General features: G+C 53.1%; 2 protein-coding genes and 1 long non-coding RNA gene across 5 annotated transcripts; all 3 read left to right on the top strand.

Annotated features, from left to right (window-relative positions):
* Window positions 1-848: 848 nt before the first annotated feature.
* SUPT16H (SPT16 homolog, facilitates chromatin remodeling subunit) lies at window positions 849-15,913 on the top strand. Its single transcript, XM_032677675.1, has 10 exons — window positions 849-1,002; window positions 2,054-2,171; window positions 3,584-3,711; window positions 5,386-5,499; window positions 7,498-7,573; window positions 8,810-8,980; window positions 10,679-10,807; window positions 12,976-13,102; window positions 13,559-13,634; window positions 15,572-15,913. Exons 6-10 carry the CDS (start codon window positions 8,928-8,930, stop codon window positions 15,868-15,870), a joined length of 684 nt encoding a protein of 227 aa, XP_032533566.1. The 5' UTR covers window positions 849-1,002; window positions 2,054-2,171; window positions 3,584-3,711; window positions 5,386-5,499; window positions 7,498-7,573; window positions 8,810-8,927; the 3' UTR covers window positions 15,871-15,913.
* Window positions 15,914-16,644: 731 nt separating this feature from the next.
* LOC116781883 lies at window positions 16,645-17,398 on the top strand. Of its 3 annotated transcripts, none has more exons than XR_004355007.1 (3): window positions 16,645-16,889; window positions 16,954-17,158; window positions 17,200-17,398. It is a non-coding gene; the product is annotated as an uncharacterized LOC116781883 (long non-coding RNA). The 3 variants fall into 3 exon arrangements; XR_004355008.1 differs by having other exon boundaries at window positions 16,646-16,889; window positions 16,933-17,158; window positions 17,220-17,398; XR_004355006.1 differs by having other exon boundaries at window positions 16,646-16,889; window positions 16,933-17,158.
* Window positions 17,399-23,180: 5,782 nt separating this feature from the next.
* On the top strand, window positions 23,181-27,924 carry LOC116781882 (heterogeneous nuclear ribonucleoprotein C-like). Its single transcript, XM_032677676.1, is given in 16 exon segments — window positions 23,181-23,217; window positions 23,220-23,254; window positions 23,257-23,295; window positions 23,298-23,328; window positions 23,331-23,351; window positions 23,354-23,422; window positions 24,254-24,289; window positions 24,292-24,331; window positions 24,891-24,938; window positions 25,636-25,790; window positions 26,410-26,523; window positions 26,894-26,957; window positions 26,959-27,017; window positions 27,020-27,045; window positions 27,746-27,779; window positions 27,782-27,924. Coding segments are annotated over 16 exon segments (855 nt in total). The 3' UTR covers window positions 27,829-27,924.
* Window positions 27,925-27,961: the final 37 nt, after the last annotated feature.

Raw genomic sequence — 27,961 nt, 5'->3', positions numbered from 1 at the left:
TTGGGGCCGTTTTGGGGGTTTGGGGCGGTTTGGTGTTTTGGGGCAGTTTTGGGGGGAGCAGTTTTGGGTTTGCTGTTTTGGGTAGGTTTGGGTTGTTTGGGATTTTGGGGCAGTTTTGGGGGGTTTTGGGGTGTTTCAGGGTTTGGCAGTTTTGGGGTGGTTTTGGGTTGTTTGGGTTTTTGGGTGTTTTGGGGGTGTTTTGGGTTGTTTGTTGGGGCATTTTTGGGGTGTTTTGGGGCAGTTTTTTGGAGTGTTGGGGCGTTTTGGGTTGGTTAAGGGCAGTTTTTGGGGTGTTTTAGGTATTTTAGGTTATTTTGGGACAGTTCGGGGTGTTTGAGGGCAGTTTTTGGGGTGGTTTCAGGGCAGTTTTGGGGCTGTTTCAGGGCAGTTTTGGGGACAGTTTTGGGCATTTCTGGGAATTCTGAGTTGTTTTGGGGGCATTTTTGGGGCAGTTCTGGGGCGTTTTCAGAGCCATTTTGGGGCAGTTTGGGGTCGTTCCAGGGCCCTTTTGGGGCATTTGGGTTTTCTGGGGCATTTCGGTGCCGTTTTGGTGCCGTTTTGGGCATTTTGGGCATTTTTGAGCCGTTTCGGTGCCATTTTTGGGGCCTTTTGCTGTTTTGGTGCCATTTTGGGGCATTTTGGGCCGTTATGTGCCGTTTCAGGGCATTTTGGGCCGTTATGGTCCGTTTTGGGGCATTTCGGTGCCGTTCGTGCCGTTTTGGTGCCATTTTGGGGCATTTGGGCTGTTTTGGTGGCCGTTTTGGGGCATTTTGGGCCGTTTCGGTGCCGTTTTGGGGCATTCGTGCCGTTTTGGTGCATTTTGGGCGCGTTTTGGTGTGGTTCGTGCCCTGATGCCCCCGTGGTGGTTGTTCGTAGGGCATCGTGAAGCAGGACTCGCTGGGATCAACCTGAACCGCAGCAACCCCAAGCTCAAGGACTTTACATCCGGCCCAACATCGCCCAGAAAGAGGTGCAGGGAGCGCTCGAGGCACACGGTCAACGGTGGGTTTGGGGAAAAGAGGGGGGTTTGGGGCAAATCGGGGGGTTGGGGCAAATCGGGGGGGTTGGGGCAAATCAGGGGGTTTGGGGAAAATCGGGGGGTTTGGGGCAATCGGGGGGTTGGGGCAAATCAGGGGGTTTGGGGCAAAAAATGGGGGTTTGGGGCAAGAGGGTTTGGGGCAAATCGGGGTAAATCAGGGGTTTGGGGCAATCAGGGGATTTGGGGAAAATTGGGGGGTTTTGGGGCAAATCAGGGGGGTTTTGGGCAAATCGGGAGTTTGGGGAAAATTGGGTGTTTGGGGCAAATCAGGGGGTTTGGGCAAATCGGGGGCAAATCAGGGGTTGGGGGCAAATCAGGGGTTTGGGGTAAATCGGGTTTGGGGCAAATTGGGGGGTTTGGGGGCAAATCAGGGTTTGGGGGCCAATCAGGGAATTTGGGGTTCAATCGGGTTTGGGGCAAATCAGGGGTTTTTTTTTTTGGGGGGGTTTCCTGGTTTTTTTTGGGTTTTCATTGAGGTTTTTTTTTTATTTTCATTGGGGTTTTTTTGGGTTTTTTTGGGGGGGGTTTTTGGTTTTTTTTGGGGTTTTTTGGGGGTTTTTTTTTTTTTGGGGGGGAGGTTGGGGGTTTTTGAGGGTTTTTGGGGGTTTTTTGAGGGGTTTTTTGGGGGTTTTCAGGTTTTCATTATAATTTGGGGTTTTATTGGATTTCATTGGGTTTTTTTTTGTTTTCCTTGGGGTTTTTTGGGTTTCATTGGGGTTTTTTGGGTTTTTGGGTTTTCATTAGTTTTTTGGGGTTTATTAGTTTTTTTGGGGTTTTATTAGTTTTTTTTGGTTTCCACCGGTTTTTTGGGTTTCATTTTTTTTAGGGGGTTTTTTGGGGTTTTCATTGGGTTTCTTTGGTTTTCCGTGGGATTTTAGTGTTTTGGGTTTTCATTGGGTTTTTGGGTTATTTTTGGGTTTCATTGGGTTTTTTTGGGTTATTTTGGTCCCCATTGGCTGTTTTTGGGTTTTCTGTGGGGTTTTGGGCTCAGTCTGGGTGGTTTGGGTCCCGCAGGGTTCCGGTTCACGTCGGTGCGGGGGGACAAGGTGGACATCCTGTACAACAACATCAAACACGCGTGTTCCAGCCCTGTGACGGGGAGATGATCATCGTGCTGCACTTCCACCTCAAGGTTTGGGCCAAACGGCGATTTCGGGCAAAAAAAAACCAAATTTGGGGTGAAAAACGGGGGATTTCGGGAAAAAAAATCCTGGGTTTGGGGTCAAACCTTGGGGTTTGGGGTCAGAGCCTGTGACGGGGAGATGTCATCGTGCTACTGCCACTCAAGGTTTGGGCCAAAACGGCGATTTCGGGCAAAAAACCAAATTTGGGGTGAAAAACGGGGATTTCGGGAAAAACAATCCTGGGTTTGGGGTCAAACCTTGGGTTTGTGGTCATCCCTGTGACGGGGAGATCATCGTGCTGCACTGCCACCTCAAGGTTTGGGGCCAAAACGGCGATTTCGGTTCGGGCAAAAACCAAATTTGGGGTGAAAAACGGGATTTCGGGAAAAAAATCTGGGTTTTGGGGTCAAACCTTGGGGTTTTGGGTCAGAGCCTGTGACGGGGAGATGATCATCGTGCTGCACTGCCACCTCAAGGTTTGGGCCAAAAACGGCGATTTCGGGCAAAAAACCAAATTTGGGGTGAAAAACGGGGATTTCGGGAAAAAAAATCCTGGTTTGGGGTCAAACCTTGGGTTTGGGGTCAGAGCCTGTGACGGGGAGATGATCAGTGCTGCACTGCCACCTCAAGGTTTGGGGCCAAAAATGCGATTTCGGGCAAAAACACAAATTGGGGTGAAAAACGGGATTTCGGGAAAAAAAACCTGCTGGGTTTGGGGTCAAACCTGGGGTTTGGGGCAAAACCTCTGGTTTTTGGGGTGAAACCTCTGGATTTTGGGGTGAAACCTCTGGATTTTGGGGTGAAATCCAGGGGTTTTGGGGTGAACCTCTGGATTTTGGGGTGAAATTCATGAATTTTAGGGTGAAAATCCGTGGATTTTGAGGTGAAACGCCTGGATTTTGGGTGAAATTTGTGTATTTTGGGGTGAAATGCCTGGATTTTGGGTGCAATTCCATGATTTTTGGGTCCCCAGAACGCCATCATGTTCGGGGAAGAAGAAACCTGGATTTGGGGTGGAATTATGTGTATTTTGGGATGAAAGTTGTGTATTTGGGGTGGAATTTGTGGATTTTGGGGTGGAATTTGTGGATTGGGGTGTAAATCCGTGGATTTTGGGTGTGAAATCCGTGGATTTTGGTCGCCCAGAACGCCATCAGGTCGGGAAGAAGCCTGGATTTGGGGTGGGAATTTGTGTATTTTGGGGTGAAATCCTGTGATTTGGGGGTGGAAATTTGTGTATTTGGGGTGAAATGCCTGTATTTTGGGGTGAAATCCATGGATTTTGGTCGCCCAGAACGCCATCAGTTCGGGAAGAAGCCTGGATTTGGGGTGGAATTTGTGTATTTTGGGGTGGAATTTGTGTATTTGGGGTGAAAATGCCTGTATTTTGGGGTGAAATCCGTGGGATTTTGGCGCCCAGAACGCCATCATGTTCGGAGAAAGAGCGGCACACGGACGTGCAGTTCTACACCGAGGTGGGGGAGATCAACCACGGACCTGGGCAAGCACCAGCACATGCACGACATGGACGACCTCTACGCTGAGCAGGTGGGCTGGAGACAGAGGAAATTGGGGGGAAAACGGGGGAAAAACGGGAAAAAACGGCGAAAGAAATGGGGAAAAAACGGCGAAAAAAAAATGGGGGAAAAAACGGGAAAAAATGGGGGAAAACAAGAGGAAAGGGGATAAACACAAGAGGAAAGGGGGTCCTGGAGCTGCACAGGCACCACGGGGATGAGCTGACCAGAGCAAGGTGGGGGCTGGAAAACAGAGGAAAATTGGGGGAAAAACGGGGAAAACGGGAAAAAAATCAGAAAAAAATGGGAAAAAAAAAACGGGTGAGAAAAATGGGAAAATGGCTGAAAAAAATGGGTAAAAACAAGAGGGAAAGGGGGTCCTGGAGCTGCACAGGCACCACAGGGGATGAGCTGGGACCAGAGCAGGTGGGGAAAATGGGGGAAAAAGTGAGAAGATTGGGAAAAAATGGCAAAAATGGGTGAAAAACGGATTAAAGGGGTGTCTGGGGGGGATAAATTGGAATCAGAGGGGGCCTGAGGGGGAGGAAAGGGGGGATTTCCCTGGATTTTGGGGGCTTTTGGGGTGTTTTGGGCTCGTTTCTGTTTATTTTAGAATCATTACCATGTGTTTTGGGCTCATTTCCATTAATTTTGGGCTCGTTTCCATTAATTTTGGGCTTGTTTCCCTACATTTTGGGCTCATTTCTGTATATTCTGGGTTCATTTCCACCTATTTTGGGTCTATTCCATCTGTTTTGGGCCTCATTTCTGTGTATTTTGGGCTCATTTCTGTCTATTTGGGCTCATTTTGTTCATTTTGGGCTCATTTCTGTACATTTTGGGCTCATTTCTGTCTGTTTGGGCTCATTTCGTCTGTTTTGGGGCTCATTTCTGTTATTTTGGGCTCATTTCTGTTTATTTTGGGCTCATTTCTGTATATTCTGGGTTCATTTCCACCTATTTTGGGTCTATTTCCATCTGTTTGGGCTCATTTCCCTACATTTTGGGCTCATTCTGTCTGTTTGGGCTCATTTCTGTCTATTTCAGAATCATTTCCCTACATTTTGGGCTCATTTCTGTGTGTTTTTGGGCTCATTTCCATACATTTTGGGCTCATTTCTGTCTGTTTTGGGCTCATTTCTGTCTATTTCAGAATCGTTTCCCTACATTTTGGGCTCATTTCTGTGCGTTTTGGGCCTGTTTCCATCTATTTTTGAGCCCCTTTCCCTGCATTTTGGGTCCATTTCCCTCCATTTTGGTCCATTTCCCTGCATTTGGGTCCATTCCCTCCATTTTGGGTCCATTTCCCTGCATTTTGGGTCCATTTCCCTGCATTTTGGGTCCATTTCCCTGCATTTTGGGTCCATTTTCCCTGCATTTTGGGTCCATTTCCCTGCATTTTGGGTCCATTTCCCTGCATTGTGGGTCCATTTCCCTGCATTTTGGGTCCATTTTCCCTGCATTTTGGGTCCATTTCCCTCCATTTTGGGGTCCATTTCCCTCCATTTTGGTCCATTTCTGTGTATTTTGGCCCCCTTTCCCTGCATTTGGGCCCATTCCGGGGTGTTTTGGGGCCCATTCCGGGGTGTTTTGGGCCCATTCCGGGGTGTTTTGGGCCCATTCCGGGGTGTTTTGGGCCCATTCCGGGGTGTTTTGGGCCCATTCCGGGGTGTTTTGGGCCATTTCGGGTGTTGTTGGGCCGCAGATGGAGCGGGAGATGCGGCACAAGCTGAAAACGGCCTTCAAGAACTTCATCGAGAAGGTCGAGGCCCTCACCAAGGAGGAGCTGGAGTTCGAGGTGCCCTTTCCGGGAGCTGGGGTACGTCCGGGCATTTGGGGGATTTTTTGGGATTTTTTTGGGATTTTTTGGGGATTTTTTGGGGGATTTTTTTTGGATTTTTTGGGGGGTTTTTTGGGAATTTTGGGGATTTTTTTGTGACTCTTCAGGATGTTTCCGGGAGAGTTTTTGGGTAGTTTTGGGGTCCTGGAGAGTTCTGGGATTTTTTCGGGGGGTTTTTTAGGATTTTTTGGTGGTTTTTGGTGTTTTTGGGGGATTGTTTTTAGGATTTTTTGGGGGGTTTATTTGGAATTTTGGGGATTTTTTTTTGTGACTCTCAGGATGTTTCCAGGAGAGTTTTTGGGGAGTTTTGGGTCCTGGAGAGTTCTGGGATTTTTGGGAATTTTTTAGGATTTTTCGTTATTTTTGGGGGATTTTTGTAGGATTTTTTGGGGGGATTTGTTTGGAATTTTGGGGATTTTTTCTGTGACTCTTCAGGATGTTTCCGGGAGAGCTTTTGGGGAGTTTTGGGGTCCTGGAGAATTCTGGGATTTTTGGGGATTTTTTTTAGGATTTTTTGGTGGGTTTTGGTATTTTTGGGGGATTTTTTTAGGATTTTTTGGGGATTTGTTTGGAATTTCGGGGGATTTTTTCTGTGACTCTTCAGAATGTTTCGGGGAGAGTTTTTGGGGAGTTTTGGGGTCCTGGAGAGTTCTGGATTTTTTTCGGGGGTTTTTTTTAGGATTTTTTGGTGGTTTTTGGTGGTTTGGGGGATTTTTTTAGGATTTTTGGGGGATTTATTGGAATTTCGGGGATTTTTTTCTGTGACTCTTCAGGATGTTTTCCGGGAGAGTTTTTGGGGAGTTTTTGGGGTCCTGGAGAGTTCTGGGATTTTGGGGCATTTTTTTAGGATTTTTGGGGATTTTTGTGGGATTTTTTTTAGGGTTTTTTTGGGGGGGTTATTTTGAATTTTGGGGGATTTTTTGGTGATTTTCAGGATGTTTCCGGGGGAGTTTTGGGGTCCTGAAAAGGGTCTGGGGGTCCTGGAGAGTCCCTGCAATTTTGGGGGATTTTTTTGGGGATTTTTGGGGATTTTTTTGGGATTTTTTGGGGATTTTTTTGGGATATATTTTGAATTTGGGGGATTTTTGGCAGGTTTTCGGGACGTTTCTGGGGGAGTTTTTGGGGTCTCCTCAAGGATTCGGTGGGTTTTGGGGTCCCTCTGCGGATTTTTGGGGTTTCTCTGGATTTTTGGGGTCCCTCTGGATTTTTGGGGTCCCTCTGCAGATTTTTGGGGTTTCTCTGGATTTTTGGGGTCCCTCTGTGGATTTTTGGGGTTTCTCTGGATTTTTGGGGTCCCTCTGCGGATTTTTGGGGTTTCTCTGGATTTTTGGGGTTTTCTCTGTGTTTTTGGGGTCCCTCTGCAGATTTTTTGGGGTTTCTCTGGATTTTGGGGTCCCCTCTGTGGATTTTTGGGGTTTCTCTGGATTTTTGGGGTCCCTCTGTGGATTTTTGGGGTTTCTCTGGATTTTGGGGGTCCCTCTGTGGATTTTTGGGTTTCTCTGGATTTTTGGGGTCCCTCTGCAGTTTTTTGGGGTTTCTCTGGATTTTTGGGGTTTCTCTGTGTTTTTGGGGTCCCTCTGTGGATTTTTGGGGTTTCTCTGGATTTTTGGGGTTTCTCTGGATTTTTTGGGGTCCCTCTGTGGATTTTTGGGGTTTCTCCTGGATTTTTGGGGTTTCTCTGTGTTTTTGGGGTCCCTCTGCAGATTTTTGGGGTTTCTCTGTGTTTTTGGGGTCCCTCTGTGGATTTTTGGGGTTTCTCTGTGTTTTTGGGGTCCCTCTGTGGATTTTTGGGGTTTCTCTGGATTTTGGGGTTTCTCTGGATTTTTGGGGTCCCTCTGTGGATTTTTGGGGTTTCTCTGGATTTTTGGGGTTTCTCTGGATTTTTGGGGTTCTCTGGGTTTTTGGGGGTTTCCTCTGTGGTTTTGGGGTCCCTGTGGGGTTTTTGGGGTGATTTTGGGGTGTTTTGGGTGCCCCCAGGTTCAACGGTGCCCCGTACCGCAGCACCTGCCTCCTGCAGCCCACCAGCAGCGCCCTCGTCAACTGCACTGAGTGGGTGAGTCCAACAGGTGTGCCCAGGTGTGTCCAGGTGTGTCCCAGGTGTGTCCCAGGTGTGTCCAGGTGTGTCCCAGGTGTGCCCAGGTGTGCCCAGGTGTGACCCAAATATCCCCAGGTGTGCCCAGGTGTGTCCCAAATATCCCCAGGTGTGTCCAGGTGTGCTCAGAGTGTGTCCAGGTGTGTCCCCAGGTATCCCCAGGTGTGCCCAGCTGTGTTCTCAGGTATCCCCAGGTGTGCCCAGGTGTGTCCCAGGTATCCCCAGGTATCCCCAGGTGTCCCCAGGTGTCCCCAGATGCGTCCCAGGTGTGTCCCAGGTACCCCCAGGTATAGCCCAAGGTGTGTCCCAGCGGTGCTCAGGTGTCTCCAGGTGTGTCCCCAGGTGTGTCCCCAGTGTGTGCCCAGGTGTGCTCAGGTATCCCAGGTGTGTCCAGGTGTTGCCAGGTACCCCCAGGTACCCCCAGGTACCCCCAGTTTGTCCCCAGGTGTGCCCAGGTACCCCAGGTGTGTCCCCAGGTGTGTGCCCAGGTGTGTCCCAGGTATCCCCAGGTGTGCTCAGGTATCCCAGGTGTATCCAGGTGTGCCCAGTTCAGTGTCCCAGGTGTTTCCAGGTGTATCCAGGTGTGCCCAGTTCAGTGTCCCAGGTGTACCCAGGTGTATCCAGGTGTGCCCAATTCAGTGTCCCAGGGGTTCCCAGCTATCCCAGGTGTATCCAGGTGTATCCAGGTGTACCCAGGTGTATCCAATTCAGTGTCCCAGGGGTTCCCAGGGGTTCTCAGGTGTATCCAGGTGTATCCAGGTGTGCCCAATTCAGTGTCCCAGGGGTTCCCAGCTACCCCAGGTGTACCCAGGTGTATCCAGGTGTGCCCAATTCAGTGTTCCAGGGGTTCCCAGCTATCCCAGGTGTATCCAGGTGTATCCAGGTGTATCCAATTCCATGTCCCAGGGGTTCCCAGCTATCCCAGGTGTCCCCAGGTGGTCTCACCTGCCCCCAGGTGACCCCCAGGTGTTCCCACAACCCACGTTCATGGTGACCCTGGAGCTGATTCACTTCCACCAGGTGTATCCAGGTGTATCCAGGTGTGCCCAATTCAGTGTCCCAGGGGTTCCCAGGGGTTCTCAGGTGTATCCAGGTGTATCCAGGTGTATCCAACTCCGTGTCCCAGGGGTTCCCAGCTACCCCAGGTGCCCCCAGGTGATCTCACTGCCCCCAGGTGACTCACCTGTCCCTTTGTAGCCCCCGTTCGTGGTGACCCTGGACGAGGTGGAGCTGATCCACTTCGAGCGGGTGCAGTTTCCACCTGAAGAACTTCGACCTGGTCATCGTGTACAAGGACTACGCGCGCAAGGTCACCATGATCAACGCCATCCCCGTCGCCTCACTCGACCCCATCAAGGAGTGGCTCAAGTGAGGCCGTTTCGGGGCCGTTTCGGGCTTTTGGGGGCGTTTTGGGGCTTTTTGGGGGCGTTTTGGGGTTTTTTGGGGCGTTTCGGCGGTTTTTGGGCGTTTCGTCAACGGGTTTTTTTGAGTTCTTCGAGGGTTGGTTTGGGGCTCCTAAAGAGGGTTTGGGGGTTTTTTAGGGCTGCTCCTGGGTGGGTTTTGGGTCTTTTTGGGGTTTTTTTGGGTCGTTATGGGTGGGTTTGAGTCTTTTGGGTTTTTTTGGGGGCGTTTTCGGCGGTTTTGGGCGTTTCGTCAACGGGTTTTTGAGCCCTTCAGGGGTTGTTTTGGGGCTCCTCAAGAGGGTTTGGGGGTTTTTGGGCTGCTCTTGGGTGGGTTTTGGGTCTTTTTGGGTTTTTTTGGTGTCGTTATGGGTGGTTTGAGTCTTTTCTGGGGGTTTTTTTGGGGCGTTTTCGGCGGTTTTGGGCGTTTCGTCAACGGTTTTTTTGAGCCCTTCAGGGGTTGTTTTGGGGCTCCTCAAGAGGGTTTGGGGGTTTTTTGGGCTGCTCTTGGGTGGGTTTTGGGTCTTTTTGGGGTTTTTTTTGGGTCATTATGGAGTGGGTTTGAGTCTTTCTGGGGTTTTTTTGGGGTGTTTTTTGGCGGTTTTGGGGCGTTGTCGTCAACGGGGTTTTTTTGAGTTCTTCGAGGGTTGGTTTGGGGCTCCTCAGGAGGGTTTGGGGGTTTTTAGGGCTGCTCCTGTGTGGGTTTTGGGTCTTTTTGGGTGTTTTGGGGTTTTTTTGGGTCGTTATGGGTGGGTTTGAGGTCTTTTTGGGTTTTTTTTGGGGGTGTTTTTGGCGGTTTTGGGGCGTTTCGTCAACGGTTTTGTTGAGTTCTTCGAGGGGTTGGTTTGGGGCTCCTCAGAGGGTTTGGGGGTTTTTTAGGGCTGCTCCTGGGTGGGTTTTGGTCTTTTTGGGGTTTTTTTGGGTCGTTATGGGTGGGTTTTGAGTCTTTCTGGGGGTTTTGGGGGTTTTTTTTGGGGCGTTTCCTGGGGGTTTCGTCAACGGGTTTTTTTGAGCCCTTCGAGGTTGTTTTGGGGCTTTGGGGTTTTTTAGGGGGTATTTTTGGGTCATTTTGGGGTGGTTTGGGGTATTTTGGGTGGTTTGGGGTATTTTTGGGTTGTTTGGGGGTATTTAGGGGTATTTTGGGTGGTTTTGGGTATTTTTTTGGGTGGTTTTGGGTATTTTTGGGTATTTTTGGGTGGTTTTGGGGTGTTTTATGGGCCGTTTTGGGTGGTTTTGTCCCACCTGTCCCCACCTGTCCCCCTCACCTGTCCCTCACCTGTCCCACCTGTCCCCACCTGTCCCACCTGTCCCACCTGTCTCACCTGTCCCTCACCTGTCCCTCACCTGTCCCCTCACCTGTCTCACCTGTCCCCTCACCTGTCTCACCTGTCCCCTCACCTGTCCCCTCACCTGTCCCACCTGTCCCACCTGTCTCACCTGTCCCACCTGTCTCACCTGTCCCTGTCTCACCTGTCCCCTCACCTGTCCCACCTGTCCCCACCTGTCTCACCTGTCCCCTCACCTGTCCCCACCTGTCCCACCTGTCTCACCTGTCCCCTCACCTGTCCCACCTGTCTCACCTGTCCCATCTGTCTCACCTGTCCCTCACCTGTCCCACCTGTCCCCACCTGTCCCTCACCTGTCCCCCCTGTCCCCTGCCCTGCAGCTCGTGTGACCTGAAGTACACCGAGGGCGTCCAGTCCCTCAACTGGACCAAGATCATGAAAACCATCGTGGACGACCCCGAGGGATTCTCGAGCAGGGGGGGTGGTCCTTCCTGGAACCTGAGGGGGAGGTAACTTCACCTGTAACACACCTGTAACACACCTGTGTCACACCCATAACTCACCTGTCCCATCCACCCGTCCCTCACCACCCCGAGGGCTCCTTCGAGCAGGGGGGGTGGTCCTTCCTGGAGCCTGAGGGGGAGGTAACTCACCTGGAACACACCTGGAACTCACCTGGAACACACCTGTGTCACACCTGGAACTCACCCATAACTCACCTGTCCCATCCCACCTGTCCCTCACCACCCCGAGGGCTCCTTCGAGCAGGGGGGGTGGTCCTTCCTGGAACCTGAGGGGGAGGGAAACTCACCTGTCACACACCTGAACTCACCTGTGTCTCACCTGTAATTTATCTGTAACTCACCTGTAACTCACCTGTCCTACCTGTGTCACACCTGTGCCTCATCTGTGTCTCACCTGTAATTTATCTGTCACACCTGTGTTCACCTGTGGCACACCTGTGGCACACCTGTGGCACACCTGCTATCACACCTGTCCCTCACCTGTCTCACCTGTCTCACCTGTCCCACTTGTCCCTCACCTGTCCCTCCTGTCTCACCTGTCCCTCACCTGTCCCTCACCTGTCTCACCTGTGCACCCCTGTCTCACGTGTATCACATCTGTATCTCACCTTGTCACCCCTGTACCTCATTTGTGTCTCACCTGTAATTTATCTGTGTCACACCTGTGTCTCCCATGTGTCACACCTGTGCTCAACCTGTCCTTCACCTGTGTCACACCTGTCTCTCCCCTGTCCCCTCCTGTCTCACCTGTCCCTCACCTGTCTCACCTCTCACCTGTCCCTCACCTGTATCACACCTGTGTCACACCTGTATCACACCTGTATCACACCTGTATCACACCTGTGTCACACCTGTGTCACACCTGTCACACCTGTGTCACACCTGTCTCTCACCTGTCTCTCACCTGTCTCTCACCTGTCTCTCACCTGTGTCACACCTTATCTCACCTGTGTCACACCTGTGTCACACCTGTATCTCACCTGTCACACCTGTATCTCACCTGTGTCACACCTGTGTCAACACCTGTGTCACACCTGTCACACCTGTGTCACACCTGTTATCTCACCTGTGTCACACCTGTATCTCACCTGTGTCACACCTTTGTCACACCTGTGTCACACCTGTGTCACACCTGTATCTAACCTGGTCACACCTGTGTCACACCTGTGTCACACCTGTGTCACACCTGTGTCACACCTGTCCCTCCCCTGTCCCACCTGTGTCACACCTGTGTCACACCTGTCCCCCCTGTGTCCCACCTCACACCTGTCCCACCTGTGTCACACCTGTGTCACACCTGTGTCCCACCTGTGTCACACCTGTATCTCACCTGTCACACCTGTATCTCACCTGTGTCACACCTGTGCACACCTGTCCCTCCCCTGTGTCACCTGTGTCACACCTGTGTCACCTGTCCCACCTGTGTCACCTGTGCCACCCCCATGTCACCTGTGTCACACCTGTGTCACACCTGTGTCACACCCATCGCACCTGTGTCACACCTGTGTCACACCTGTGTCCCACCTGTGTCACACCTGTCCCTCACCTGTCCCACCTGTGTCACACCTGTGTCACACCTGTGTCCCACCTCACACCTGTCCCACCTGTGTCCCACCTGTGTCCACCTGTGTCACACCTGTGGCACACCTGGCACACCTGTCACACCTGTGTCACACCTGTGTCACACCTGTATCACCACCTGTCCCTCACCTGTATCACACCTGTGGTCACACCTGTGTCCACACCTGTCTCTCACCTGTGTCACACCTGTCTCTCACTTGTATCTCACCTGTGTCTCACCTGTCACACACCTGTGTCAAACCTGTATCACACCTGTATCACACCTGTCCCTCACCTGTATCACACCTGTGTCACACCTGTATCACACCTGTATCTCAACTGTGTCACACCTGTCTCACACCTGTCCCACACCTGTCCATGTCACACCTGTCCCCTCCCTGTCTCACCTGTCACAGCTCTGTCACACCTGTATCTCACCTGTGTCACAACCTGTGTCACACCTGTGTCACACCTGTCAGACCCCTGTGTCACACCTGTTGTGCACAGCTCACACCTGTATCACACCTGTCCCTCACCTGTATCACACCTGTGTCACACCTGTGTCTCACCTGTATCTCCCCTGCGTGCCCAGGGGCTCGGAGGCGGAGCCGGGGGACTCGGAGTCGGAGCTGGAGGACGAGACCTTCAACCCCTCGGAGGAGGACGAGGAGGAGGAGGAGGACAGTGATGAGGATTACTCCTCTGAGGCTGAGGAGTCAGGTGAGGGACTCACCTGGGCACACCTGGGCACACCTGGGGGGTTGGGAGGAGGACAGTGATGAGGACTACTCCTCTGAGGCATGAGGAGTCAGGTGAGGGACTCACCTGGGCACACCTGGGGGGCACACCTGGGGGACTCACCTGGGAGGACTCACCTGGGCACACCTGGGGGACTCACCTGGGGGACTCACCTGGGCACACCTTGGGGCACACCTGGGGGACTCACCTGGGAGACTCACCTGGGCCACCTGGGCACACCTGGGGGACTCACCTGGGCACACCTGGGGGGGTCCTGGGGAGGATATGGGAGAGTTCCAGGGGGGTTTGGGCTCCCCTGGACACACCTGGGCACATTTTGGAGCTCCTGTGGGAGGTTTGGGGGGGGTTGGGGCTCACCTGGGCACACCTGGGGGGGTTTGGGAGTTACCTGTTGTCACCTGTTGTCACCTGTGCCAGAATATTCCAAGGACTCTCTGGGCAGCGAGGAGGAGAGCGGAAGGACTGGGACGAGCTGGAGGAGGAGCCCGGAAAGGTGGGGACGGGGGGGGCACCTGGCACCCCAAAAAACACCCCAAAACACCCAAAACCACCCCAAAAACACCCCAAAACACCCAAAAACCCCCCCAAAATACCCCAGAACACCCCACCCCAAACACACTACACCCCAAACACCCAAACACCCACCAAAAACACCCCAAAAACCACCCCAAAACCCCCCCAAAAACACCCCAAAACCACCCAAAAACCCCCAAAATTTACCCCAAAAATACCCCAGAACACCCCAAAACCACCCCAAAATACCCCAAAAATAATGCCAAAAACCACCCCAAAAAACACCCCAAAAATACCCCAAAAACACCCCAAAATCCATCCAAAACACCCCAAAATCCCCCAGAAACCCCCCAAAACCTCCCAAAAAAATTTCCCCAAAAATGCCCAAAAATCAAAAAAATCCCTAAGAATTCCCCAAAAAATCCTCCAAAAATCCCCCAAAAATCCCCAAAAATGGAAACAAAATTCCCGACCAAAAATCCCCCAAAAATACAAAAAAAAAAAAAATCCCCCAAAATATCCCCCCAAAACTACCAAAATCAAAAAAAAAATCCCAACAAAAATCCTCCAACCCCCCCAAAAAATCCCCCCAAAAATCTCAAAAAAATCCAAAAAAGTCCCCAAAAATAATTCCCCGAAAATCCCCCCAAAAGCCCAAAAAAAATCCCCCAAAAATTCAAAAAAAACCCTCAAAAATTCCCCAAAAAATCCCCCAAAATCCTCAAAAAATCCCAAAAAATTCCCAAAAAATTCCCCAAAAATTCCCCAAAAATTCCCAAAAAATTCCTAAAAAATTCCTAAAAAATTCCCCCAAAAAATTCCTAAAAAATTCCCCCAAAAAATCCCTCAAAAATCCCCCAAAATCCCCCCCAAAAATTCCCAAAATTCGCGGAAAATCCCCAAAATCCCCAAAACCTCCCTGAACCCCCCAGACCCCTCTTATCCCCCCAGGACCCCCCAAAACCCCCTCAGGACCCCCCAAACCCTCCCAACTGCTCCCCCAAAACCTCACCCCAAAACGCCCCAAAATTCCAAATAACCCCAAAACCCCCCCCAAAAAAAATCACCAAAAATCCCCAAAAATTCCAAAAAAAATCCCCCAAAATCCCCAAACACCCCAGAACCCCTTTTACCCCCCCAATCCCCCCAGGACCCCCCAAACCCCTCCAAAAACCCCCTGAAATCTCATCAACCCCCCCCCCAAAAGAAACCCTCAAAAATTCTGAAAAAATCCAAAAAATTCAAAAAAATTCAAAAAATCCCCAAAATCCCCCAAGCCCCCCAGAACCCCCCAGCCCCCCTTTTACCCCCCCAGGACCCCCAAACCCCTCCCAAAAACCCCCTGAAATTCATCAACCCCCCCCAAAAGAAACCCTCAAAAATCCGAAAAAAATCCCCAAAAAATCCCCAAAAATTCCCAAAAAATTCCCCAAAAAATCCCAAAAAAATCCCCAAAAATCCCCCAAGCCCCCCGAACCCCCCAGCCCCCTTTTACCCCCCCAGGACCCCAAACCCCTCCCAAAAACCCCCTGAAATCTCATCAACACCCCCCAAAAAAAAACCCCTCAAAAATTCTGAAAAAATCCAAAAAAATCAAAAAATTCCAAAAAAAAATCCCAAAAAAATCCCCCAAAATCCCCAATCCCCCCATAACCCCCAGCCCCCCTTTTACTCCCCCGGGACCCCCCAAACCCCTCCCAAAAACCCCCTGAAATCTCATTAACACCCCCCCCCCCCAAAAAAACACCCAAAAATTTGGAAAAAATCCCAAAAAATCCAAAAAATTCCAAAAAAATTCCTCAAAAAAATCCCCAAAAAATCCCCAAATTCCCCAATCCCCCCATAACCCCCCCAGCCCCCTTTTACCCCCCCAGGACCCCCAAACCCCCCCTAATTTCCCCCAAATTCCCCCCCCAGCCGACCGCGAGAGCCAGTACGAGGAGGAGAGGAGCGCGGGCGCGGCCGCAAGAGGAAGGGCCCCCCCGGGAGGGGCCCCCCCCGCCACGGGCCCCCCAAAAAGAAGGGAAGTAAAGGGGGGGGGACCCCCAACCCCCCCCCCCGAGAAGATTTTGGGGTCAAAACCCCCATTTCGGGGAGTTTTCACCCCTTTCCCCCCTGTTCCCCTGGGGGGGGGGAGGTTTGAGGGTCCCCCCATGGATTTTGGGATTTTGGGGGGGGGTCCCCGTTGGATTTTGGGGTCTCCCCCTCCTTTGTGAAATTTCGGGGGGTTCCTCCCCGATTTTTGGGGGTTTTCCCGAGTTTTTTTGGTCGAAATGTGGTTTTTTGGTTGTTGTTTTTTTTTTTTTTTTCCCCTTGAAAAATTTCGGGGGGGGGTTCTTTTTTTTTTGGGGGGGGGGTTCCCAGGGAGGGGTTTTGGGGGTCTGAGGATCTCCCCCCCTCGGGGGGTCCCGTGAGATTTCGGGGATTTTGGGGGTTTTTTTCCCAAAATTTTGAGGCTTTTCCGAAATTTCTCGACGTTTTTCCCCCAGTTTTTCCGGTGGTTTTTCATCAAAATGTCGCCGTTTCTCCTCAAAATTCGGGGGCCTGGGGGGGGTTTGGGGGTTCCTCCTCCAGATTTTGGGGCTTTTCCAACATTTTTTTGGGGTCTCGTTCCCGTTTTTGACGTTTTTTGGGTCCCGTTCCAGTTTTTGACGTTTTTGACGTTTTTCCCTCGTGTTTTTCGTGGAAATGTCGCCGTTTCCCTCAAAATCCGGGGGGGTCTTGGAATTTTGGGGGTTTCCCCCCGTAATTTGGGGATCTCCCTTCGTGTTTTCGGGCCAAATTTGAAGATTTTGGTTAAAATTCCGGAGTTTTTCTTCATATTCTCAGAATTTGAGGGGTTTTTTTGTCAGAATTGGGGGGATTTCTGTCAGATTTCGGTGTTTTCCCCTCAGAATTTGGAGGGTTTATGTCAGAATTCGATTTTTAACCTCAGATTTTGGGGGATTTTTCTCAGAATTTGAGTTTTCCCTCAGAATTCGTGTTTTTTTCCCTCAGAATTTGAGGTATTCTGTCAGAATTTCGAGATTTCCCCCTCAGAATTTTGGGGTTTTTCCCTCAGAATTTGGGGGATTTCTGTCAGAATTTGGTGTTTCCCCTCAGAATTCTGGGGATTTTTATCAGAATTTGAGGTGTTTTTGTCAGAATTTGGAGTTTTTTCCTCAGAATTCGTTTTTTTCCCCTCAGAATTTGAGGTATTTTTGTCAGAATTTGGTGTTTTCCCCTCAGAATTCGGGTTTTTCCCCTCAAAATTTGGAGGATTTTGTCAGAATTTGAAGTTTTTTCCCTCAGATTTTGAGGTATTTCTGTCAGAATCGGGAGTTTTCCCTCAGAATTTGGGTATTTTTCTCATAATTTTGGAGTTTTCCCTCAGAATTCGGGTTTTTTTCCCTCAGAATTAGGTATTTCTGTCAGAATTTGGGTTTTTTCCCTCAGATTTTGAGGTATTTCCGTCAGAATTTGGGTTTTTCCCTCAGATTTTGAGGTATTTCTGTCAGAATTTGGGTTTTTTCCCCCAAGTTGAGGATTTTTGTCAGAATTTGGAGGTTTTCCCCTCAGAATTTAGAGTTTTCCCCTCAGAATTCGGGTTTTTCCCCAGATTTGAGGTATTTTCTCATAATTTGGAGTTTTCCCCTCAGAATTTTGGGTATTTTTCTCATAATTTGGAGTTTTCCCCTCAGAATTTTGAGGTATTTTTCTCATAATTTGGAGTTTTCCCCTCAGAATTTTGAGGATTTTTCATAATTTGGAGTTTTCCCCTCAGAATTGGGGCATTTCCCCCCGAATTTTTCCGCCTTTTCCCTCAAAAACCGGAGGTTTTGACCAAAATTTTGGTTTTTTTTCCCCTCAATCCCCTCAAACTTTGGGGGGTTTTTTCTGTCCGTGGGGGGGGGAAGACCCCAAAAAGGGTCTGGGGGGGCCCCAAAATCCCCCTTAATTGACCAAATCCCCCTTTAATGACCCAAATCTCCCTTTAACGACCCCAAAACCTCATCGGGGGACCCCAAATTCCGTCGGGGGACCCAAAAATCCCCTTTTAGGGACCCCAAAACCCCCCTTTTAGGCCCAAAAAATCACCTTTAAGGCCCCAAAAATCACCTTCAGGGCCTCAAAAATCACATTTAAGGCCCCAAAAATCACCTTTATGGCCCCAAAAATCACCTTCAGGGCCCCCAAAAAGGGTCTGGGGGACCCCAAATCCGCCTCAAATGACCCAAATTCCCCTCGAATGACCCAAAACCCCCCCAAATTACCCCAAAACCCCCTCGAGTGACCCCAAAACCTCCCCCGGGGACCCCAAAATCCCCCCCCTTTCCCCGACCACCCCTTTTTTTTTTTAATTCCCTATTATGGTGGGTTTGGGGGTTCCCCCTCCCCCCCCCCTCAGTTTTTGGAAGGGTTCCCCCTGTTTTTGGGGTCCCTCCCCCCTCCCCCCCCCCTTTTCCCCTTTCCGCGGCTCTTTTCCAACAAAAGTTCAATAAAAACGTGGTTTTTTTAAGGTTTTTAACTAAAACGGGACTTTCTGAACCCACCCCCCCCCAAAAAAACACCCCCAAAAAACTCAGAAATGGGGGGAAAAAAGAGGAAAAAATGGTTAAAAAAGGGGGGGAGGAAAGTGGATTAAAATGGGGGAAAATGGGTAAAAAGGGGGGGAATTGGTTTAAAATGGGATTAAACTGGTTTGAATTGGGGTTAAACTGGTTTAAAATGGGATTAACTGGTTTGGATTGGGGTTAAACTGGTTTAAAATGGGGTTAAACTGGTTTGAATTGGGGCAAAACCGGTTTAAATTGGGGTTAAAGTGGTTTAAAATGGGGTTAAACTGGTTTGAATTGGGGTTAAACTGGTTTAAATTGGCATTAAACTGGTTTGAATTGGGGTTAAACCACTTTAAAGGGACAAAACAATTTTAAGAGGGTTAAAACCTGTTTAAATTGGGGCTAAAGCACTTTAAAGGGACAAAACCTGTTTAAAAGGGTTAAAACCAGTTTAAATTGGGGATAAACCAGTTTAAAGGGACAAAACAAGTTTAAATTGGGGTTAAAACCAGTTTAAAGGGACAAAACCAGTTTAAAAGGGACAAAACCAGTTTGAGTTGGGGTTAAACCACTTTAAAGGGACAAAACAGTGTAAGTCGGGCAGAGCTGTAAATAGAGACAAATCCAGAAAAGGCACCAAAAACCAGTAAGAAAGGCCCCAAAACACAGTAAGAAAAAGGCCCCAAAACCAGCGCGGACTGGGAGGGAGGCCCCGCCCCCCCCCGCGCCTGACAGCGCCGCACCGCAATCGACGCCCTCCTTTCCGCTCCGCGCACCGACCAATCGCAGCCCCGTTTCGCGCTCGAGCCCCGCCCATCCTCTTTCCGACCAATGGCGTCGCACGCCCCCAGCCCCGCCCACCGCGCCGGGCGGGCCTTTGGGCGCGATTCTCTTTTCGATTGGTTCCCGCGGGAGAAGGGCGGGGGAAGGAGGGAGCCAATCGGCGCCGTCGCGCGGCGTGATTGACGCCCCCCATGACCCACTCGCCGCGCCCCTCCACTCCCGCGCCGCGGCGCGCCACAGCGCTCGATTGGCCGAGAGTTTGACGGGCGGTCCCCTAGGCCAATGGGCTGCACGGCAGGGGGCGGGCCCGGCTCGGCGGCGGCGCTTGAGGGCGGCGCGGGCGCCATTTTGTGCTTCAGCCCCGGAGGAAGCGGCGGCGGCGGCGGCGGGAGACGCAGCGGGGCCCGGAGCGGTGAGGGGGGAGGCCGGGAAGGGGTCCGGGGGCGGCTACGAGGGGCTTGGGGGGATCCTTAAAGTGCCGGGGGGGGAAGGCGGGTTTTTATGAGGGGGGGGGGCGCGAAAATGGCGGCGAGGCGGGAACGGGGGGTGTGGGGGGGGGCGGCCCCCTCAGGGCCCGTGAGGGGACGGGGCGGAGTTAAAGCGCTCCGGGGGGCGGGATGGCTCGTTAGAGGGTATAATTAGCGGGGGTAATTAACCCCCTCGTGGGTGTGATTAACCCGCGGGGGGGCGTGGTTATTCACGGGGAGGCGTGGCTTATTCGTGGCGTTAATTAACCGCTTGGGGGCGTGGTTCGCTAATTAAAGGGTTAATTAACCCCCTTAAACGCTTAACTAGCCCCATTGGGGGCGTGGTGTAGCCTGGAGGGGCGTGGCTTAATCGGAGGGTTTAATTAACCCCTTGGGGGCGTGGTTAATTTTTTAAAGGATTATTTAACCATTAAAGGGTTAATTAACCCTTTAGGCTCCTAATTAACCCCGTTGGGGGCGTGGCTAAAACGGAGGGAGGCGTAGTTTGCTAATTAACCCCTTAATGAGTATCAATAAGGCCTCTGGGCGTGGTTTAGATCTTGTGGGCGGGGTTAATTAATTGAAGGGCTAATTAAGGTGTAATTAATTCTTGGGACGTGGGTAACTCGGGGGGGGCTGTTTAACCCCTTTAAAGCTGCCATTAATTAATGAGGGGCCTCATTAACCCCTCCCCGGGCTTGTAATTAATTAACCGGGGTTAACTTAAGGGAGGGGTTAATTAAGGGGGCGGGGCCTCCTTCCGGGCTCCTCCCCGAGCCTCAGTTTGGGGCGAAACCCCCAAAATTTCTCCAAAGTGTCGATTTTTGGGGGGGATGTTGGTAAATTAAAGTCGAACTTCTCCCCCCCCCCCCCCCACCTCAACTTTTGGGCCCAAAGCCCCAAATTTCCCATTTTTCCCCAAATTCTGGTGTTCAAACACTCCTCCCCTCGAATCTGGGGTCAAACCCCCCTGATTTCCCCCTTTTTTCCCCCAAAACGTCCATTTTTAGGGTTTAACACCCATTTCTGACCCTCCCCTCCTTCAGTTCTGGGGCAAAACCCCCCAAATTCCTCATTCCTCTCAAAAATACCCATTTTTAAAACCTAAAATACCTTTTTATTATTTTTAGGGTCAACTGGAGGTTTTGTTCCTTCATCCCCCAGTTTTGGGGGTGAAACCCCCAAATTCCCCAAAATTAGACACCTCCCCCCCCCAAACCCACAGAACTTCTCCCCGCCCCCATCCCCCTTTTTTCACCCCAAAACCACAACTTTTTTCTGTCCCCCCAAAAACTTTTGTTTCACATCCCCCAAAATTTGGGGGTTTGGTTTTAACCCCCCCCAAAATTTGGGGGTTTGGATTTAACCCCCCAAAATTTGGGAGTTTGGTTTTAACCCCCCAAAATTTGGGGGTTTGGTTTTAACCCCCCCAAAATTTGGGAGTTTGGTTTTAAACCCCCCAAAATTTGGGGGTTTGGTTTTAAACCCCCCAAAATTTGGGGTTTGGATTTAAACCCCCCCAAAAATTTGGATCGGGGGGGGTGGGGTGTTCCCAGACCCCTCCCCCACCCCCAGAGGGGTTTGACCCCCCCCAAATTTGGGGTCGGGGGTGGGGGAGGGGTCGGGTCACCCCCAAAATTCGGGTCTGGGGGGGAGGGGGGAGGGTCGGGGGGGGGGAGGGGTCTCTCAACCTTCTCTCCTTCCGCAGGCCCCGGAGGCACCACCGAAAACCGGCCCCTCCCCCCTCCCCAGACCCCTCCCCCCCTCCTCCCTCCCCTCCCCCCCTCCCGGCGCCGTTTTGGGCCCAAAGCGCCCGATTTTGGGGATTTTGGAGGTTTTTCTCCTCTGCTTTGTTGTTGTTGTTGTTGTTGTTTGGGGGGGGGAGGGGGAGGGGAGCCGAGGTGGGGGAGGGGCGGGCGGGGGGGCGGGGCCGTTCGCTGTTGGGGGAGGGCCGCGTTTTGCTGCCGGGGCGGGTCTCTGAGGCTTTTTGGGGGGAGGGGCGGTGAGAGGTGGTTTTTTTTTTCCAGCCCCTCCCCCCCCCGCCCGACGAAACCGCCCCAAATTTGCCTCTTTTTTTGTTGTTGTCTTTTCACAGCGCGATTTTTTTGAGCCGCCGGCGACCGTAAGTGCCAAATTCTGCTTTTTTCACCCCAAAACAAAAACCAAGCCAAAAAAGAACCAAAAACCAAAAAAAAAACCCCCAAAAAAACCCACACGAGGTCGATTTTGCCGCCCCCCCCCTCCCCCCACCCCCCTCAACCCCCCGGTTGGCCCCTCCCCCTCCTCCTTTAGCCCCTCCCCCCCACCACGGGGCCCCTCCCCCCCAATTTTCCCACGGGGGCGGTTTTGGGAGGCCCCTCCCCCACCCGACCCCTCCCCCCCCCCCTTAAGGATTTGGACCCCCGGGATGGCCCCGGACAGGGGGGGGGGCCCCCTCCCCCCTCCCCCCCCCAATGACGTGTTTTTCTGGGCCCTTTGAGGGGGTTTTGAAGATTGTTTTATTTTTTTTTATATTTTTTTTTTTAATTTTTTATTTTTATTTTTTTTTTTATTTTTTATTTTTTTTTTTTTTTTTTTTTTTTTATTTTTTAATTATTGTCGTTTTTTGGGCTGTTTTTGGCCCCTCCCCCTCCTCTCCCCAAGCTCATCCCCCCTCAATTTTAAGCCCCTCCCCCTGCCCCTCCCCCACCCCTCGTTCGCCGCCGCTCGACCCACGGACGCCCCTCCCCCACCCCCCACGGTAAGAGGGGGGATAATTAGCGCTAATTAAGGGGGCGGGGGTTAATTACAGGGGGGGTTACCCCCAAAAACACCCCACGAGGGGTTCAGGGCTAATTAGCAGCGTTAATTAGGGCTCCGGGCGGTCACGAGGGCGATATAGCGGCGCTAATTAACAGCATTAATTAGGCTCTGGGTGGTTAACGGGGGCGTTAGTGGCGCTAATTAAACGTCATTAGTTGGTTAGGGGGGTTGGTAGGTGTGCTAATTAGCCCGATTAATTAACGGGAGGCCGATTAGCGGGGTGCTGGTGGTGATGTCAATTAGCACCAGTAATTAGCAGGAGGTGGGTTGGCATAATTAATTAGCACCGTTAATGGAATGAGGGGGTGCCGGCAGCGGAGTGATTAGCATAATTAATTAGGGTTAATGGGCGGTGATTGGCACCGTAATTAGGGGCAGGTGGGTCGAGGGGGCGCTGTGGGTGTTAATTGGCTTAATTAGTTAAACAGGGCTGATTCAGCACCGTGCTAATTAGGGGGCTGAGTTTGGGGGGTTTGTGAAGGTTTTTGGGGTGGTTTTGGGTGTTTTGGGCTGTTTCTGGAGGTTTTTGGGTCGTTTTGAGCCATTTTAGGGTCGTTTTGAGCCGTTTCTGGGTGGTTTTGAGCCGGTTTTGGGTCGTTTTGAGCTGTTTCTGGGTGGTTTTGAGCCATTTAGGGTCGTTTTGAGCCATTTTTTTCTGGGTGGTTTTGAACCATTTTGGGTCGTTTTGAACCATTTTAGGGTCGTTTTGAGCCGTTTCTGGGTGGTTTTGAGCCGGTTTTGGGTCGTTTTGAGCTGTTTCTGGGTGGTTTTGAGCCATTTAGGGTCGTTTTGAGCCATTGTCTGGGTGGTTTTGAACCATTTTTGGGTCGTTTTGAACCATTTTAGGTCATTTTGAGCCGTTTCATGGGTGTTTTTGAGCCGTCCCGGTGCGTTCTCACCCCCCTGTGTCCCCCCCTGCCCCCAGCAGCCCCTGCCATGGCGAGCAACGTGACGAACAAGACGGACCCGCGGTCGCTAACTCGCGCGTGTTCATCGGGAACCTGAACACGGCTTGGTGGTGAAGAAGAGCGACGTGGAGGCCATTTTTTCGCCAAGTACGGCAAGATCGTCGGCTGCTCCGTGCACAAGGCTTCGCCTTCGTCCAGTACGTCACGAGCGCAACGCCCGCGCCGCCGTCGCCGGGGAGGACGGCAGGATGATCGCCGGGCAGGTCTTGGGTGAGATTTGGGGTCATCTAGGGGGGTTTTGGGGTCAGGACACACACACAGGAGGAAGGCAGGATGATCGCCAGGCAGGTCTTGGTGAGATATCCCGTATTTGGGGTCAATAAGGGGGGTTTGGGGTCAGCACACACACACACACACACACACACACACGGGAGGAGTGCAGGATGATCGCCAGGCAGGTCTTGGGTGAGACATCCCGTATTTGGGGGTCAATAAGGGGGGTTTGGGGTCAATAATGGGGGTTTGGGGGGCATTTGGGGTGATTTAGGGGCAGTTTGGGGTCAGTTTGGGGTCAGCACACGCACACGAGGACGGCAGGATGATCGCGGGGCAGGTGCTCGGTGAGACACCCCACAGACCATCTAGGGGCAGTTTGGGGTCATTTAGGGGCAGTTTGGGGGTCTTCTAGGGGCAGTTTGGGGTCATTTAGGGGCAGTCTGGGGTCAGTTCTGGGTCATTTGGGGTCATTCCTGGGCCCCAGGAGGGGGCGGCGGGGGCGGGCCACCCCCGGCAGGTGAGCGGGCGCCAGGTGAGCTCAGCTGGGCACAGCTGGGGGTTCTGGGTCACTGCAGGGGGGGGGGGATTTGGGACCATCCTGACCCCCAGACCCCTTGGGGACCCCCCTGAATCCATACAGACCCCCCAAATCCCACAGACCCCCTAGAACACCCAGAGCCCCTAAATCCCTCACAGACCCCCCAAATCCCTCACAGACCCCCCAAATCCCACACAGACTCCCCTAATCCCACACAGAACCCCCTAAAAACCCCAGACCCCCCCAAATCCCACAGAGCCCCCCCTGACCCCCGTTTTCCCCCCCAGACATCAACCTGGCGGCCGAGCCGAAGGTGAACCGGGGCAAGCGGGGGTGAAGAGCTCGGCGGCCGAGATGTAGGGTCAGTACCCGCCCCCCGTCACCGTCCCCCCTCGTCAGTTGGGGAGCTGGGGGGCCTGCCAGCGGGGGGGGGGGCTGGGGGGGATTGGGGGCTTTGGGGGAGTCTGGAGGTGTTTGAGGGGGTGGGGTGTCCGGGGAGGGGGTTTGGGGGGATACAGGGGGTCTGGGGGGCTCTGGAGGTGTTTTGAGGGGTGTGGGGAGTGTGGGGAGGGGGTTTGGGGGGGATACCGGGGGTCTGGCGGGTTCTGGAGGTGTTTGAGGGGTGTGGGGTGTGTGGGGAGGGGGTTTGGGGGCTCTGGGGGTGTTTGAGGGTGTGGGGTGCCTGGGGAGGGGTTTGGGGGGATACAGGGGGTCTGGGGGCTCTGGGGTGTTTGAGGGGTGGGGTGTCTGGGGAGGAGGTTTTGGGGGGTCTGTGGGGGTTTGAGGGGCATTTGTGGGGTTGGGGAGGGGAGTTTGGGGTCGGGGGGGTTATGGGGGGTTTTGGGGGGTTATGAGGGGTTTTGGGGTTTCAGGGGGTCATGGGGGAGTTTTGGGGTCTCACTTCTCCCTCCCCCCTCCCCCCAGATCATCGTTCGACCTCGACTACGATTTCCAGCGGGACTACTATGACCGGTACCAGTACAGACCAGTACAGACCAGTAACAGACCAGTTTAACCCAGTCTGACCATTACAGACCCCTGCCAGATGGGCAGTTACCCACCCGGGGGCTGCCCCCTCCCTCCAGCCATCATCCCCTCCCAGTATAACCCAGTACAACCAGTATAACCAGTATAACCCAGTATCACCACTATAACCCAATCTAACCAGTATAACCCAGCCCAAACCAGTCTGACCAGTATCCCCCACCCCCAGGATGTACAGTTACCCTGCCTGGGTGCTGCTCCCTCCCTCCAGCCATCATCCCCTCCCAGTATAACCCAGTATACCCCAGTATAACCCAGTATAACCAGTATAACCCACTATAACCAGTATAACCCAATCTAACCAGTATAACCCAGCCCAAACCAGTCTGACCAGTACCCCCCACCCCCAGGATGTACAGTTACCCCGCCCGGGTGCTGCTCCCTCCCTCCAGCCATCATCCCCTCCCAGTATAACCCAGTATAACCACTATAACCCAGTATAACCAGTATAACCCAGTATCACCACTATAACCCAATCTAACCAGTATAACCCAGTATAACCACTATAACCCAGTATCACTGCTATAACCCAGTATAACCAGTATAACCCAGTATCACCACTATAACCCTACATAACCAGTATAACCCAGCCCAAACCAGTCTGACCAGTACCCCCTACCCCCAGGATGTACAGTTACCCCGCCCGGGTGCCGCCCCCTCCCCCCATCGCCCGCGCCGTCGTCCCCTCCAAGCCCAGCGGTCTCCGGGAACACCTCCCGCGCGGGAAGAGCTTCAACTCCAAGTCGGGACAGAGGGGCTCCTCCTCCAAGAGCGGGAAACGTGAGTGGGGCCTTGGGGGATCTGGGGGGAATCCCGACGGGTTTGGGGGGTTTGGGGGTGAATTTTGACAAGTTTGGGGGCTTTGGGGGGAATCCTGATGGGTCTGGGGCTTTGGGGTGAATCCCGACAGGTTTGGGGGATTTGGGGGGAATCCTGATGGGTCTGGGGGCTTTGGGTGAATCCCAACAGGTTTGGGGAGCTTTGGGGTGAATTTTGACAAGTTTGGGGGCTTTGGGGGGAATCCTGATGGGTCTGGGGGCTTTGGGGTGAATCCCGACAGGTTTGGGGGCTTTGGGGTGAATCCCAATGGGTTTGGGGGGTTTTGGGGTGAATCCTGACCGTTTTGGGGGTTCTGGGGGCTTTGGGCTGAATCCCGACGAGTTTGGGGCCTTTGGGGGAATCCTGATGGGTTTGGGTGGTTTGGGGTGAATCCCAACGGACTTGGGGTGGCTTTGGGGTGAAACGGGATGGATTTTGGGTTGAGTCCTGGCGGGTTTGGGTGGCTTTGGGGTGAGTTCTGGAGGACTGGGGGAGCGGTGTGGCTTTGTGGTGAATCCCGAGGGATTTGGGGTGAATCCCGAGGGATTTGGGGTGAGTGCCGCCGTTTCTGGGCCCGCAGTGAAGGGGGACGACCTGCAGAGCATCAAGAAGGAGCTGGGGCAGATCAAGGCCAAGGTGGACGCGCTGCTGGAGAGCCTCGAGCGGCTGGAGCGGGAGCAGAGTGAGGGACACGCCCTGACGGGGGGGAGCGGACATTTTGGGGGGGGAAGCGGTCATTTTTGGGGGAAACAGCCCTTTTTGGGGGGAAAAAGCCCTTTTTGGGGGGAAAACAGCTCTTTTCATTGCAGACGCCTCCCTTCTTATGGGTCAGGTACACAAACCCCGCCCACTGCCCCTTAACCCCACCCATTGCTTCATAAGCTCCGCTACTTCCCCAGGCTCCACCCACTGCTCCTTTAAAAGGCCCCAAATCCCCCTCTTTTGCCCCCAAATCCCCTTCAACCCCCCCTTTTACCTCCCTAAATCCCCCCCAAACCCCGTTTTCTGTCCCCAAATCCCCCTTTTCTGTCCCCAAACCCCTTTAACCCCCCTTTTCTGTCCCCCAGAGGCGAAGAGCGACAAGGCGGAGGAGGAGCAGGGCGCAGCGGCTCCAAGAAGGACGAGGCCGGGGGGGCCAAGGCCGAGGGGGCAACGAGGACTCGGCCGAGGAGGGGGATCTGCTGGACGAGAGGCTGAGGAGAGGGGGGACGAGCAGGTGAGAGCCCAGTACGGACCAGTGCACACCAGTGCCCTCCCAGTGACCCCCAGTACAGACCAGTGCCCGCCAGTACAGAGCAAGGACACTCCCAGTGCTCCCCAATACAGACTAAGTCTCCCAGTGCCCCCCAGTACAGACCAGTGACCCCGAGCCCCTTCCCAGTACAGACCAGTGCCCCCCAGTACAGACCAGTGACCCCAAGGGGAGGGGGAACGAGCAGGTGAGACCCCCCCAGTATGGACCAGTACAGCCCAGTGACCCTGAACCCCATCCCGTACAGACCAGTGACCCTCCCAGTGCCCCCAGGTACAGACCAGTGCCCCGAACTCTCTCCCAGTACAGAGCAGTGACCCTGCTGGTCACATCCCAGTGCCCCCCAGTCTATCCCAGTGACTCCCAGTATGATCCCAGTGCCCCCAGTGACATCCCAGTGCCCCCCAATCCACTCCCAGTGCCCCCCAATCCCCTCCCAGTGCCCCCCAATCCCTCCCAGTGCCCCCCAATCCCCTCCCAGTGCCCCCCAATCCCTCCCAGTACCCCCCAGTCCATCCCAGTTCCCCCCAATCCCCTCCCAGTCCCCCCAGTCTATCCTAGTGCCCCCGTCTATCCCAGTACATCCCAGTCCCCCCAGCCCCGCCTCGCGCTGTGCCTGGGGGAGGGCCATTCCCTGACCCCTCCCCCTCTCCCCTCCCCCCAGCTCGAGTCCATCAAGGGGGACGAGAAGGAGGCGGAGGAGGGGAGGACGACCGGGACAGCGCCAACGGCGAGGACGACCCCTGAGAGCCCCCCCGGGACCCCCACGAGCCCCCCGGGGCCCCCCAGAGCCTCTCCCGAGCCCACAGCCCCTCCCCCACCGTGTTCGTGCTGTTGTGGCCCCTCCCCGCCCTGCGCCTCCTCCCCCCCCCTCTCATAG

Source organism: Chiroxiphia lanceolata, unplaced genomic scaffold, assembly GCF_009829145.1.
Source record: "Chiroxiphia lanceolata isolate bChiLan1 unplaced genomic scaffold, bChiLan1.pri scaffold_76_arrow_ctg1, whole genome shotgun sequence".
Taxonomy (NCBI): domain Eukaryota; kingdom Metazoa; phylum Chordata; class Aves; order Passeriformes; family Pipridae; genus Chiroxiphia; species Chiroxiphia lanceolata.
Note: the sequence above shows the minus strand (reverse complement) of the source record. Positions and strands in the feature narration are given on the sequence as shown.

Bases quoted from the DNA above. Each gene is read 5' to 3' on its own strand.
- SUPT16H (XM_032677675.1), top strand. From the start codon at position 8,928: ATGATCAACGCCATCCCCGTCGCCTCACTCGACCCCATCAAGGAGTGG. The intron at 10,808-12,975 runs GTAACTTCACCT...TGCGTGCCCAGG, and splicing joins TCCTGGAACCTGAGGGGGAG to GGCTCGGAGGCGGAGCCGGG. The intron at 13,635-15,571 runs GTGGGGACGGGG...TTCCCCCCCCAG, and splicing joins TGGAGGAGGAGCCCGGAAAG to CCGACCGCGAGAGCCAGTAC.